At 59.8% G+C, this 12043-nt stretch overlaps 2 protein-coding genes across 2 annotated transcripts; both read left to right on the forward strand.

Moving 5' to 3' along the window:
- Nucleotides 1-115: 115 nt before the first annotated feature.
- On the forward strand, nucleotides 116-7177 carry CBLIF (cobalamin binding intrinsic factor). Its single transcript, XM_061479295.1, is given in 9 exon segments — nucleotides 116-185; nucleotides 278-457; nucleotides 534-677; nucleotides 2167-2310; nucleotides 2403-2578; nucleotides 2655-2867; nucleotides 2870-3066; nucleotides 4385-4503; nucleotides 7090-7177. Coding segments are annotated over 9 exon segments (1305 nt in total). The 3' UTR covers nucleotides 7152-7177.
- A 250-nt stretch (nucleotides 7178-7427) lies between these two features.
- On the forward strand, nucleotides 7428-11525 carry MRPL16 (mitochondrial ribosomal protein L16). Its single transcript, XM_061479294.1, has 4 exons — nucleotides 7428-7498; nucleotides 7651-7716; nucleotides 9706-9854; nucleotides 11039-11525. The coding sequence occupies exons 1-4, from the start codon at nucleotides 7456-7458 to the stop codon at nucleotides 11522-11524; spliced, it is 744 nt and encodes a 247-aa protein (XP_061335278.1). The 5' UTR covers nucleotides 7428-7455; the 3' UTR covers nucleotide 11525.
- The last annotated feature ends 518 nt before the right edge of the window (nucleotides 11526-12043 follow it).

The following is a 12043-nucleotide window of genomic DNA, read 5'->3' on the forward strand; positions in this document are numbered from 1 at the left end:
GGTGCCTGGCGGTGACACGGTGGCTACGGGAAGGTGACCGGGAAAGGGCACCGGGACCTGTTATAAGGAACCAAGGAGGCTTGGGCAGCCGAGAGCGCTGCTCTGGCCCCAGAGGATGCTCCATGTGCCTTTGTCCCTCGGCGTCCTGCTGGCCCTGCTGGGTGCCCCATGGGCGCAGGGCTGCGGTGAGTGCGGCGCCCAGGAGCCATAAAGGGCCCCGGGACCCTGTTTTGGGGGGGGGGGGGCCCGGTGACCCCCAGCCCCTCTCTCCCCACAGCGGCCCCACAGGCGCTGGTGTCGGAGCTGCTGCAGCGCTTGGAGAGCTCCGCGCTGGAGGATGCGAGCCCCAACCCCAGCGTCCTCCTGGCCCTGAACCTGGCCGGCTCCTCCAGCAGGGAAGCGCAGAAGCTGCTGCTCCAGCAGCTGAAGGAGGAGGCGGTGAAGAGGGCCCCGAAAGGTAGGAGCGGGGCAGGGGATGCTCCCCGCATCCCATAGGGCCTGGTGGTACCGCTCCGATCCCCCTGTCCCCACAGACATGGCCTCGGGGGAGGTGGCTCTGCTCGTGCTCGCCTTCCTCTCCTCCTGCCAGGACCCGCAGCAGGTCCAGGCCCTGGGGCTGAGCGTTGACCTGCTCCGCATCCTGCAGCAGGCGACCGACGGGGAGCTGGCCAACATGGGTAGGGTGGGATGTTGGGGGGGGGGGGACACTGGGGCTGCCTCCTGCCTGCGTCCCCAGCGCCTCCCCATCCTCTCCCCGTCCTCTCTCCGTCATCATCTCCTCTACATTGCCCCCCCGTCATCTCCCCGTCGTCCCCCATCACCTCCCCATCCTCTCCCCCCAACATCCCTGATCACCCCCATCATCTCCCCATCACTTCCTCATTATCCCCATAATCTCCATCATCTCCCTCACCTCCATCACCTCCATCTTCCCCCCATCATCTCCCCATCACTTCCTCATTATCCCCATCATCCCCATCATCTCCCTCACCTCCATCACCTCCATCTTCCCCCCATCATCTCCCCATCATCCCCATCACCTCCTCACCATCCCCATCATTCCCCATCACCTCCCACCAACTCCCATCACCTCCCATCACCTCTCCATTACCCCCCATCACCTCCTATCACCTTCCCATCACCTCCCCATCATTCGCCCTTATCCACATCACCTCCCCGTTACCTCCCCCTCATCCCCATCATTCCCTATCATCCCCATCATCTCCCCATCATCCCTATCACATCCCCATTACCTCCCCATCACCTCCCCATCATTCCCCATCACCTCCCCATCATCCCTATCACATCCCCATGACCTCCCCATCACCTCCCCATCATTCCCCATCACCTCCCCATCACCTCCCATCACCTCCCCATCATTCCCCATCATCCCCATTGCCTCCCCATCATCTCCCCATCACCTCCCCATCATCTTCCCATCATTCCCCATCATCACCATCACCTCCCCATCATCCCCATTGCCTCCCCGTCATCTCCCCATCACTTCCCCATCACCTCCCCATCATCCCCATCACCTCCCATCACCTCCCCATCATCTCCCCATCACCTCCCCATCATCCCCATCATCCCCATCATTCACCATCATCCCCATCACCTCCCCATCATCCCCATCATTCACCATCATCCCCATCACCTCCTCATCACCTCCCCATCATTCCCTCTTATCCACATCACCTCCCCGTTACCTCCCCCTCATCCTCATCATTCCCTATCATCCCCATCATCTCCCCATCATCCCTATCACATCCCCATTGCCTCCCCATCACCTCCCCATCATCCCATCACCTCCCATCACCTCCCCATCACCTCCCCATCACCTCCCCATCACCTCCCCATCACCTCCCCATCATCCCCATCATTCACCATCATCCCCATCACCTCCTCATCATCTCCCCATCATTCCCCCTTATCCACATCACCTCCCCGTTACCTCCCCCTCATCCCCATCATTCCCTATCATCCCTATCACATCCCCATTGCCTCCCCATCACCTCCCCATCACCTCCCCATCACCCCCCATCATCCCCATCACCCCCCATCATCCTCTGTCATCCCCCCATCATTTTCCCATCATCATCCATCTCCTCGCCACCCCCCCCATCACCCCCCATCGCCCCCCATCCCCACCCCACATTCCCCCTGCAGAGGTCGAAGGTGTCCCCAGGACCACCCTTTACAGCGTCAGCCTGGACGCCCTCAGCCTGTGCCTGGCCGGGGTTGGTGGCTACCAAGAGGCCTCCGTGGAGCTGGCCAAGGAGCTGCTGAGCCCCTCCAGCCCCCTCTCCGTGGGTGAGCGCCCCCAGCCCCATTGCACCCCCCTCTGCCAGCCCCACACATCCCGATGGTGACGGTGGGGGTGGGGGGGGGGGGGAATGTCCCAGACACCCGGGCCATGGCGGTGCTGGCGCTGGTGTGCACCCATGGGCGCACGGACCTGGAGGACGTGCGGGACCTGCTCCGAGAGGCTGTGGCCGAGGTCACCATCGCCTTCCTGGACGAGCAGGAGCAGAGCGGCGGCCTCATAGGGAACATCTACAGCATGGGGCTGGCCATGCAGGTACACGGGGCCGGCGTGGGACGGACCCCACCGGCATCCGCGACCGCGGCCCCACCATTCCCCGCGTGCTCCGCAGGCGCTGCAATCCGCAGGGGCCTTTTACGCCCCTCGGCGATGGGATTGCTCCCGAGCCGTGGCCGCGGTGTCCGAGCATCGCTTCCAGCTGCCCACGGCCATCGCCCAGCTCGTGCCCGCGCTGCTGGGCAGGACCTACCTGGACGCGGCGAGCGCGGGTTGCTCCTCCCGGCGCGCGCCCGCAGCCGCAGGTACCGCTGGTCCCCAAGGGGAGGGATGCTCCTGCTCCGCATCCCCGGTGCCGCCCCGTAACCCGCATCCCCGGCAGCGGAGCCCATCACCGTGCTGTTCTCCGTCACCAACCGCCTCCAGGGCAAGCCCTTCGGCTTCAGCACCGCCGTGCGCGTCCCCGCCGGCTCCACGCTGCTGCAGGTCATGGAGGCAGCGGCCGAGGAGAACCCCGAGGTCTATAGGTGAGGCCTGTGATGCTGTAGGGGAGACCTATAGATTCTATAGGGGAGGCCTGTGATGCTGTAGGGGAGACCTATAGATTCTATAGGTGAGGCCTGTGATGCTGTAGGGGAGACCTATAGATTCTATAGGGGAGGCCTATGATGCTGTAGGGCAGACCTATAGATTCTATAGGTGAGGCCTGTGATGCTGTAGGGGAGACCTATAGATTTTATAGGTGAGGCCTGTGATGCTGTAGGAGAGGCCTATAGATTCCATAGGGGAGGCCTATGATGCTGTGGGGGAGACCTATAGATTCTATAGGGGAGGCCTATGATGCTGTAGGGGAGACCTATAGATTCTATAGGGGAGGCCTATGATGCTGTAGGGCAGACCTATAGATTCTATAGGTGAGGCCTGTGATGCTGTAGGGGAGACCTATAGATTCTATAGGTGAGGCCTATGATGCTGTAGGGGATACCTATAGATTCTATAGGGGAGGCCTATGATGCTATAGGGGAGACCTATAGATTCTATAGGGGAGGCCTATGATGCTGTAGGGGAGACCTATAGATTCTATAGGTGAGGCCTATGATGCTGTAGGGGAGACCTATAGATTCCATAGGGGAGGCCTATGATGCTGTAGGGGATACCTATAGATTCCATAGGGGAGGCCTATGATGCTGTAAGGGGAGGCCTAGAGGGGCTATAGGGGAGGCCTATGATGCTGTAGGGGAGACCTATAGATTCTATAGGTGAGGCCTATGATGCTATAGGGGAGACCTATAGATTCTATGGGGAGGCCTATGATGCTATAGGGGAGACCTAGAGGGGCTATAGGGGAGACCTAGAGGGGCTATAGGGGAGGCCTATAATGCTATAGGGGAGACCTATAGATTCTATAGGGGAGGCCTATGATGCTATAGGGGAGACCTAGAGGGGCTATAGGGGAGGCCTATAGAGGCTATAGGTGAGGCCTATAATGCTATAGGGGAGACCTATAGATTCTATAGGTGAGGCCTATAGACTCTATAGGTGAGACCTATAATTCTATAGGGGAGGCCTATAGACTCCATAGGTGACCTATAACTCGATAGGTGAGACTTATAGATTCGATAGGTGAGAGCTATAACTCTATAGGGGAGGCCTATAGATGCTACAGGTGAGACCTATCACTCTATAGATGAGACCTATAGATTCTATAGTTGAGACCTGTAACTCTGTACATGAGACCTATAGACCCCATAGGTGACCTATAAGTCTATAGGTGAGCCCTATAGCCTCCATAGGGGAGGGCCCAAGGGGTTTAGGGGCAGGTTCCCCTATGTGCCTCTGTGGAAGCTTCCAGACGGAGCAGACGTCCTGGGGGATCATGGTGGTGTCCATCCACGGGCTGGCCGGGAGCGCCGCGGATCGGACGTACTGGCGGTTCCTCAGCGGCAGCGATGCTCTGCAGGAAGGTGGGATGGGAGCTGCTCCAATGGGGTGGGATCCATTGGGTTGGCTGAGCCCCAGGGCAAGAGGATCCATTGAATGGATCCATCGATCATATGGATTTATGGAATGGGAGCTGCTCCCATGGGGTGGGATCCATTGGGTTGGCTCAACATCAGGGCAAGAGGATCCATGGAATGGATCCATGGAATGGGAGGTGGGATGGGAGCTGCTCCCATGGGGTGGGATCCATTGGGTTGGCTCAGCCCCAGGGCAAGAGGATCCATTGGAATGGATCCATGGAATGGGTGCTGGGATAGGAGCTGCTCCAATGGGGTGGGATCCATTGGGTTGGCTCAGCCCCAGGGCAAGAGGATCCATTGGAATGGATCCATGGAATGGGAGGTGGGATGGGAGCTGCTCCAATGGGGTGGGATCCATTGGGTTGGCTCAGCCCCAGGGCAAGAGGATCCATTGGAATGGATCCATGGAATGGGTGCTGGGATAGGAGCTGCTCCAATGGGGTGGGATCCATTGGGTTGGCTCAGCCCCAGGGCAAGAGGATCCATTGGAATGGATCCATGGAATGGGTGCTGGGATAGGAGCTGCTCCAATGGGGTGGGATCCATTGGGTTGGCTGAGCCCCAGGGCAAGAGGATCCATTGAATGGATCCATCGATCATATGGATTTATGGAATGGGAGCTGCTCCCATGGGGTGGGATCCATTGGGTTGGCTCAGCCCCAGGGCAAGAGGATCCATTGGAATGGATCCATGGAATGGGTGCTGGGATAGGAGCTGCTCCAATGGGGTGGGATCCATTGGGTTGGCTGAGCCCCAGGGCAAGAGGATCCATTGAATGGATCCATCGATCATATGGATTTATGGAATGGGAGCTGCTCCCATGGGGTGGGATCCATTGGGTTGGCTCAACATCAGGGCAAGAGGATCCATGGAATGGATCCATGGAATGGGAGGTGGGATGGGAGCTGCTCCCATGGGGTGGGATCCATTGGGTTGGCTCAGCCCCAGGGCAAGAGGATCCATTGGAATGGATCCATGGAATGGGTGCTGGGATAGGAGCTGCTCCAATGGGGTGGGATCCATTGGGTTGGCTCAGCCCCAGGGCAAGAGGATCCATTGGAATGGATCCATGGAATGGGTGCTGGGATAGGAGCTGCTCCAATGGGGTGGGATCCATTGGGTTGGCTGAGCCCCAGGGCAAGAGGATCCATTGAATGGATCCATCGATCATATGGATTTATGGAATGGGAGCTGCTCCCATGGGGTGGGATCCATTGGGTTGGCTCAACATCAGGGCAAGAGGATCCATGGAATGGATCCATGGAATGGGAGGTGGGATGGGAGCTGCTCCCATGGGGTGGGATCCATTGGGTTGGCTCAGCCCCAGGGCAAGAGGATCCATTGAATGGATCCATGGAATGGGTGCTGGGATAGGAGCTGCTCCAATGGGGTGGGATCCATTGGGTTGGCTCAACATCAGGGCAAGAGGATCCATTGGAATGGATCCATGGAATGGGAGAGGGGTGGGAGCTGCTCCCATGGGGTGGGATCCATTGGGTTGGCTCAGCCCCAGGGCAAGAGGATCCATTGGAATGGATCCATGGAATGGGAGGTGGGATGGGAGCTGCTCCCATGGGGTGGGATCCATTGGGTTGGCTCAACATCAGGACAAGAGGATCCATGGAATGGATCCATGGAATGGGTGCTGGGATAGGAGCTGCTCCAATGGGGTGGGATCCATTGGTTTGGCTCAACATCAGGGCAAGAGGATCCATGGAATGGATCCATGGAATGGGAGGTGGGATGGGAGCTGCTCCCATGGGGTGGGATCCATTGGGTTGGCTGAGCCCCAGGGCAAGAGGATCCATTGGAATGGATCCATGGAATGGGAGGTGGGATGGGAGCTGCTCCAATGGGGTGGGATCCATTGGGTTGGCTCAGCCCCAGGGCAAGAGGATCCATTGGAATGGATCCATCGATCATATGGATTTATGGAATGGGAGCTGCTCCAATGGGGTGGGATCCATTGGGTTGGCTGAGCCCCAGGGCAAGAGGATCCATTGAATGGATCCATCGATCATATGGATTTATGGAATGGGAGCTGCTCCAATGGGGTGGGATCCATTGGGTTGGCTCAACATCAGGGCAAGAGGATCCATTGGAATGGAACCATGGAATGGGAGGTGGGATGGGAGCTGCTCCCATGGGGTGGGATCCATTGGGTTGGCTCAACATCAGGGCAAGAGGATCCATTGGAATGGATCCATGGAATGGGAGGTGGGATGGGAGCTGCTCCCATGGGGTGGGATCCATTGGGTTGGCTCAACATCAGGGCAAGAGGATCCATTGGAATGGATCCATGGAATGGGAGGTGGGATGGGAGCTGCTCCCATGGGGTGGGATCCATTGGGTTGGCTCAACATCAGGGCAAGAGGATCCATTGGAATGGATCCATCGATCATATGGATCCATGGAACGGGTTGGGTTGGGAAGGACCTATAATGGCATGGGGGGCCCATGCCATGGCTCTGCGGCAGGGATGCAGGATGGGGCCCGTGCCCCACGGCTCATCCCATGCCCGCACGGCAGGGGTCGGTCTCTACAAGCCGCAGGACGGGGAGCACATCCAGGCTGTGTTCAGCACCTACTGAGCCCATCGAGGGACCCCCCCCCCCAATAAAGCATCATTCGCAGCACAGCCCTATGCGTGTTTGTGTGTGTGGGACGCCATGGGGAGGGATGCTGGGGGGGCTCAACCGGACCCCGAGGCCATGGGGGGAGTTGCGACCCCATGGAACGCCCCAAAGCAGTGGGAATTCCACCCGGAACTAAAGTTCCTGCTCCGTGTTTCCGGTGGGGGGGGTGGGGTGTGTGGAGGGGACCAACAACCGGAAGTGCCCCTTTTAGGGACGTACAACATGGCGACGCCCTACCGGTACTGAAGTGGTGGCGGCCATGTTGGGATGGCGGCTCCTGGCGCCGCTCTTGACCCGGGCAGGTCAGATGGGGCCGCGCTGTGGGGCTCAGTGGGGCTCTGTGGGGCTCTGTGGGGCTCTATGGGGCACAATGGGGCACAATGGGGCCCTGTGTGCCCGGGTCCGGGGTGCTGGGATCGCCGTTCCCGCTGCCTCAGCTCCGCTCTGTCCCCAGGTCCCGCCGGTGTCACCGCGCCCCGGGCGGGCCTCAAGAAGCTGGTGATGCCCCCGGACTACAGCGGTGAGGGGGGGATGTGGGGGTCTATGGGGGGAGAACACCACCATGGGGGTGTAATGGGGGTCTATGGGGGGAGAGCGGCCTCCCATAGGGGTATAATGGGAGTCTATGGGGGGAGAAACCCCCCCATGGGGGTATAATGGGAGTCTATGGGGGGAGAACGGCCCCCATGGGGGTATAATGGGAGTTTATGGGGAGTGAACTGCCTCCCATGGGGGTATAATGGGGGTCTATGGGGGGAGAGCAGCCTCCCATAGGGGTATAATGGGAGTCTATGCGGGGAGAAACCCCCCCATGGGGGTATAATGGGGGTCTATGGGGGGAGAAACCCCTCCATGGGGGTCTAATGGGGGTCTGTGGGGGGAGAACGGCCCCCATGGGGGTATAATGGGGGTCTATGGGGGGAGAGCAGCCTCCCATAGGGGTATAATGGGAGTCTATGGGGGGAGAACGGCCCCCATGGGGGCATAATGGGGGTCTATGGGGGGAGAACGGCCCCCATGGGGGTATAATGGGAGTTTATGGGGAGTGAACTGCCTCCCATGGGGGTATAATGGGGGTCTATGGGGGGAGAGCAGCCTCCCATAGGGGTATAATGGAGGTCTATGGGGGGGGGAACCCCCCCATGGGGGTATAATGGGGGTCTATGAGGGGAGAAACCCCCCATGGGGGTGTAATGGGGGTTTGTGGGGGGAGAGCAGCCTCCCATAGGGGTATAATGGGAGTCTATGGGGGGAGAAACCCCCCCATGGGGGTATAATGGGGGTCTGTGGGGAGTCAACTGCCTCCCATAGGGGTTAATGGGGCTCTATGGGGGGAGAGCAGCCTCCCATGGGGGTATAATCGGGGTCTGTGGGGGGAGAAACCCCCCCATGGGGTCTAATGAGGGTCTGTGGGGGGAGAACAGACCCCATGGGGGTGTAATGGAGGTCTGTGGGGGGAGAACACCCCCCCATGGGGGTATAATGGGGGTCTGTGGGGAGAGAGCAGCCTCCCATAGGGGTATAATGGGGGTCTATGGGGGGAGAACAGCCCCCATAGAGGTATAATGGGGCTCTGTGGGGGGAGAAACCCCCCATGGGGGTATAATGGGGGTCTATGGGGAGAGAATACCCCCCCCATGGGGGTCTAATGGGGGTCTATGGGGGGAGAACAGCCTCCCTAGGGGTATAATGGAGGTCTATGGGGGAGAAACCCCCCATGGGGGTATAATGGGGGTCTATGGGGGACAGACCCCACTGTAGGGGTATAATGGGGGTCTATGGAGGGAGAGCCCCCCCCCATTGGGGTATAATGGCGGTCTATGGGGAAAAAAAAACCCTATGGGGGTATAATGGGGGTCTATGGAGGGAGAGCACCCCCATGGGGGTATAATGGGGGACAAACCCCACTATGGGGGTATAATGGGGGTCTGCATGGTAGAAGCCCCCCAGTGAGGGTATGATGGGGGTCTATGAGGGGGGAACCCCCCCATGGGGTTATAATGGGGGTCTATGGGGGAAGAACTCTGTTATGGGGGTACAATGGGGGTCTCTGAAGGGAGAACCCCGTAATGGGGGTATAATGGGGGTCTATGGGGGACAAACCCCACTATGGGTATAATGGGGGTCTGTGAGGGGGAACCCCCTCATGGGGGTATAATGGGGGACAAACCCCACTATGGGGGTATAATGGGGCTCTATGGGGGGGAGCCTCCCCATGGGGGTATAATGGGGGTCTATGGGGGAAGAACTCTGTTATGGGGGTACAATGGGGGTCTCTGAAGGGAGAACCCCCTAATGGGGGTATAATGGGGGTCTATGAGGGGGAACCCCACCATGGGGGTATAATGGGGGTCTGTGTGGTAGAAGCCCCCCAATGAGAGTATAATGGGGCTCTATGGGGGACAAACCCCACTATGGGGCTCTAATGGGGCTCTATGGGTTGGAGCCCCCCGGGGCTCCCATGGGGTCAGTGGGGTGCTGGTTACCCTCACATTCCCCCCCCCCCCAGGTATCGTGATCCCCGAGAAGCCGAAGCTGAAGTTCCTGGAGAAGGCGCCGGCGGTGCCCAAGGTCCGGCGGGAGCCGCGGCAGCTCCGGGACATCCGCGGCCCTTCCCGGGTGGCCACTGACTTCATCGAGGGGCAGTTCGGGATCCTGGTGAGCGGGGTGGGGACACACACCCCATAGCCAATGGGAAACATCCCCTTGTCCTGTGTCTGCATTCCCTATGGACATCACTGGGATCCTGGTGAGCGGGATGGGGACACACACCCCATAGCCAATGGGAAACGTCCCCTTGTCCTGCCCCTGCATTCCCTATGGACATCACTGGGATCATGGTGAGCGGGGTGGGGACACACACCCCATAGCCAATGGGAAACGTCCCCTTGTCCTGTCCCTGCTTTCCCTATGGACATCACTGGGATCCTGGGGAGCGGGATGGGGACACACACCCCATAGCCAATGGGAGCCGTCCCCTTGTCCTGTCCCTGCATTCCCTATGGACATCACTGGGATCCTGGTGAATGGGATGGGGACACACACCCCATAGCCAATGGGAAACGTCCCCTTGTCCTGCCCCTGCATTCCCTATGGACATCACTGGGATCCTGGTGAGCGGGATGGGGACACACACCCCATAGCCAATGGGAAACGTCCCCTTGTCCTGCCCCTGCATTCCCTATGGACATCACTGGGATCCTGGGGAGCGGGATGGGGACACACACCCCATAGCCAATGGGAAATGTCCCCTTGTCCTGCCCCTGCTTTCCCTATGGACATCACTGGGATCCTGGTGAGCAGGATGGGGATACACACCCCATAGCCAATGGGAGCCGTCCCCTTGTCCTGCCCCTGCTTTCCCTATGGACATCACTGGGATGCTGGGGAGCAGGATGTGACCCCCCCCTTCCATATCCCAATGGGAACCCATCCCCTTGTCCTGCCCCTGCCTTCCCTATGCCCATCACTGGATAATGATGAACGGGTGTGACCCCCATCTCCATATCCCAATGGGAATGCATCCCCTTGTCCTATCCCTGTCTTCCCTATGGCCATCACTGTGATCCTGGTGAGCAGGATGGGGACCCCCCCCCCTCCATATCCCAACGGGAACCCATCCCCTTGTCCTCCCCCTGCCTTCCCTATGCCCATCACTGTGATCCTGGTGAGCAGGATGGGGACCCCCACACCCCATACCCCAACAGGAACCCCCCCCTCTCCTCCCCCTGCCTTCCCTATATCCATCACCAGCCCCCCTGCCGCAGGGGGCCCGCCTCCCGCTGTGCTGTTTGTGGGGTGCTTCCCCATCACCTCCTCCTTTCCCCCTGTCCCCCCCACAGGCGCTCGGCGGGGGTTACCTGCACTGGGGCCACCTGGAGATGCTGCGCTTGACCATCGGGCGTTCCATGGACCCCAAATCCATGTTCGCCATCTGGCGCCTGCCGGCCCCTTCCAAAGCGCTCAGCAAGAAGAGCTTGGGGCACCGCATGGGAGGGGGCAAAGGCCCCATCGACCGCTACGTGACGGCCGTCAAGAGCGGGCGCTTGCTCCTGGAGCTGGGCGGGCGCTGCGAGTTCCGCCACGTGGAACCTTTCCTGCGGCAGGCGGCACGCAAGCTGCCCTTCCCCGCCGTGCCCGTCAGCAGGGCCGGCCTGCGCCGCCTGCACCGGGACCAGGAGGAGAGGGAGGCCCGGAACCAGAACCCTTGGAGCTTCGAGCGCGTGGCGAGCGCCAACATGATGGGAGCTCGGAGGTACCTGAGCCCCCGAGACCTGCGCCTGCGCGGCCGCTACTGGGGCAAGTTCTTCCTCAAGCATCGCGTGTGAGGGGTGCGGGAGGATAACGGGATATGGGGGGGGCACATCCTGCTCACCAGGGTCACAGTGATGGAAATAGGGAAGGCAGGGGGAGGACAAGGTAATGGGGTCCCATTGGGATATGGAGGGGGGGTCACATCCTGCTCACCAGGATCACAGTGATGGCCATAGGGAAGGCAGGGATAGGACAAGGGGATGGGTTCCCATTGGGATATGGAGGGGGGGTCACATCCTGCTCACCAGGATCACAGTGATGGCCATAGGGAAGGCAGGGGGAGGACAAGGGGATGGGTTCCCATTGGGATATGGAGGGGGGGTCACATCCTGCTCACCAGGATCACAGTGATGGAAATAGGGAAGGCAGGGGGAGGATAAGGGGATGGGTTCCCATTGGGATATGGAAAAGGGGGGTGTTTTCCCATTCACCATTATCCCAGTGATGGAAATAGGGAAGGCAGGGATAGGACAAGGGGATGGGTTCCCATTGGGATATGGAAGGGGGGGTCACATCCTGCTCACCAGGGTCAC

This window comes from Pezoporus flaviventris, unplaced genomic scaffold (assembly GCF_033815535.1).
Source record: "Pezoporus flaviventris isolate CSIRO_AGI_PZ_B2104156 unplaced genomic scaffold, CSIRO_AGI_Pfla_v1 ptg000145l, whole genome shotgun sequence".
Classification (NCBI taxonomy): domain Eukaryota; kingdom Metazoa; phylum Chordata; class Aves; order Psittaciformes; family Psittacidae; genus Pezoporus; species Pezoporus flaviventris.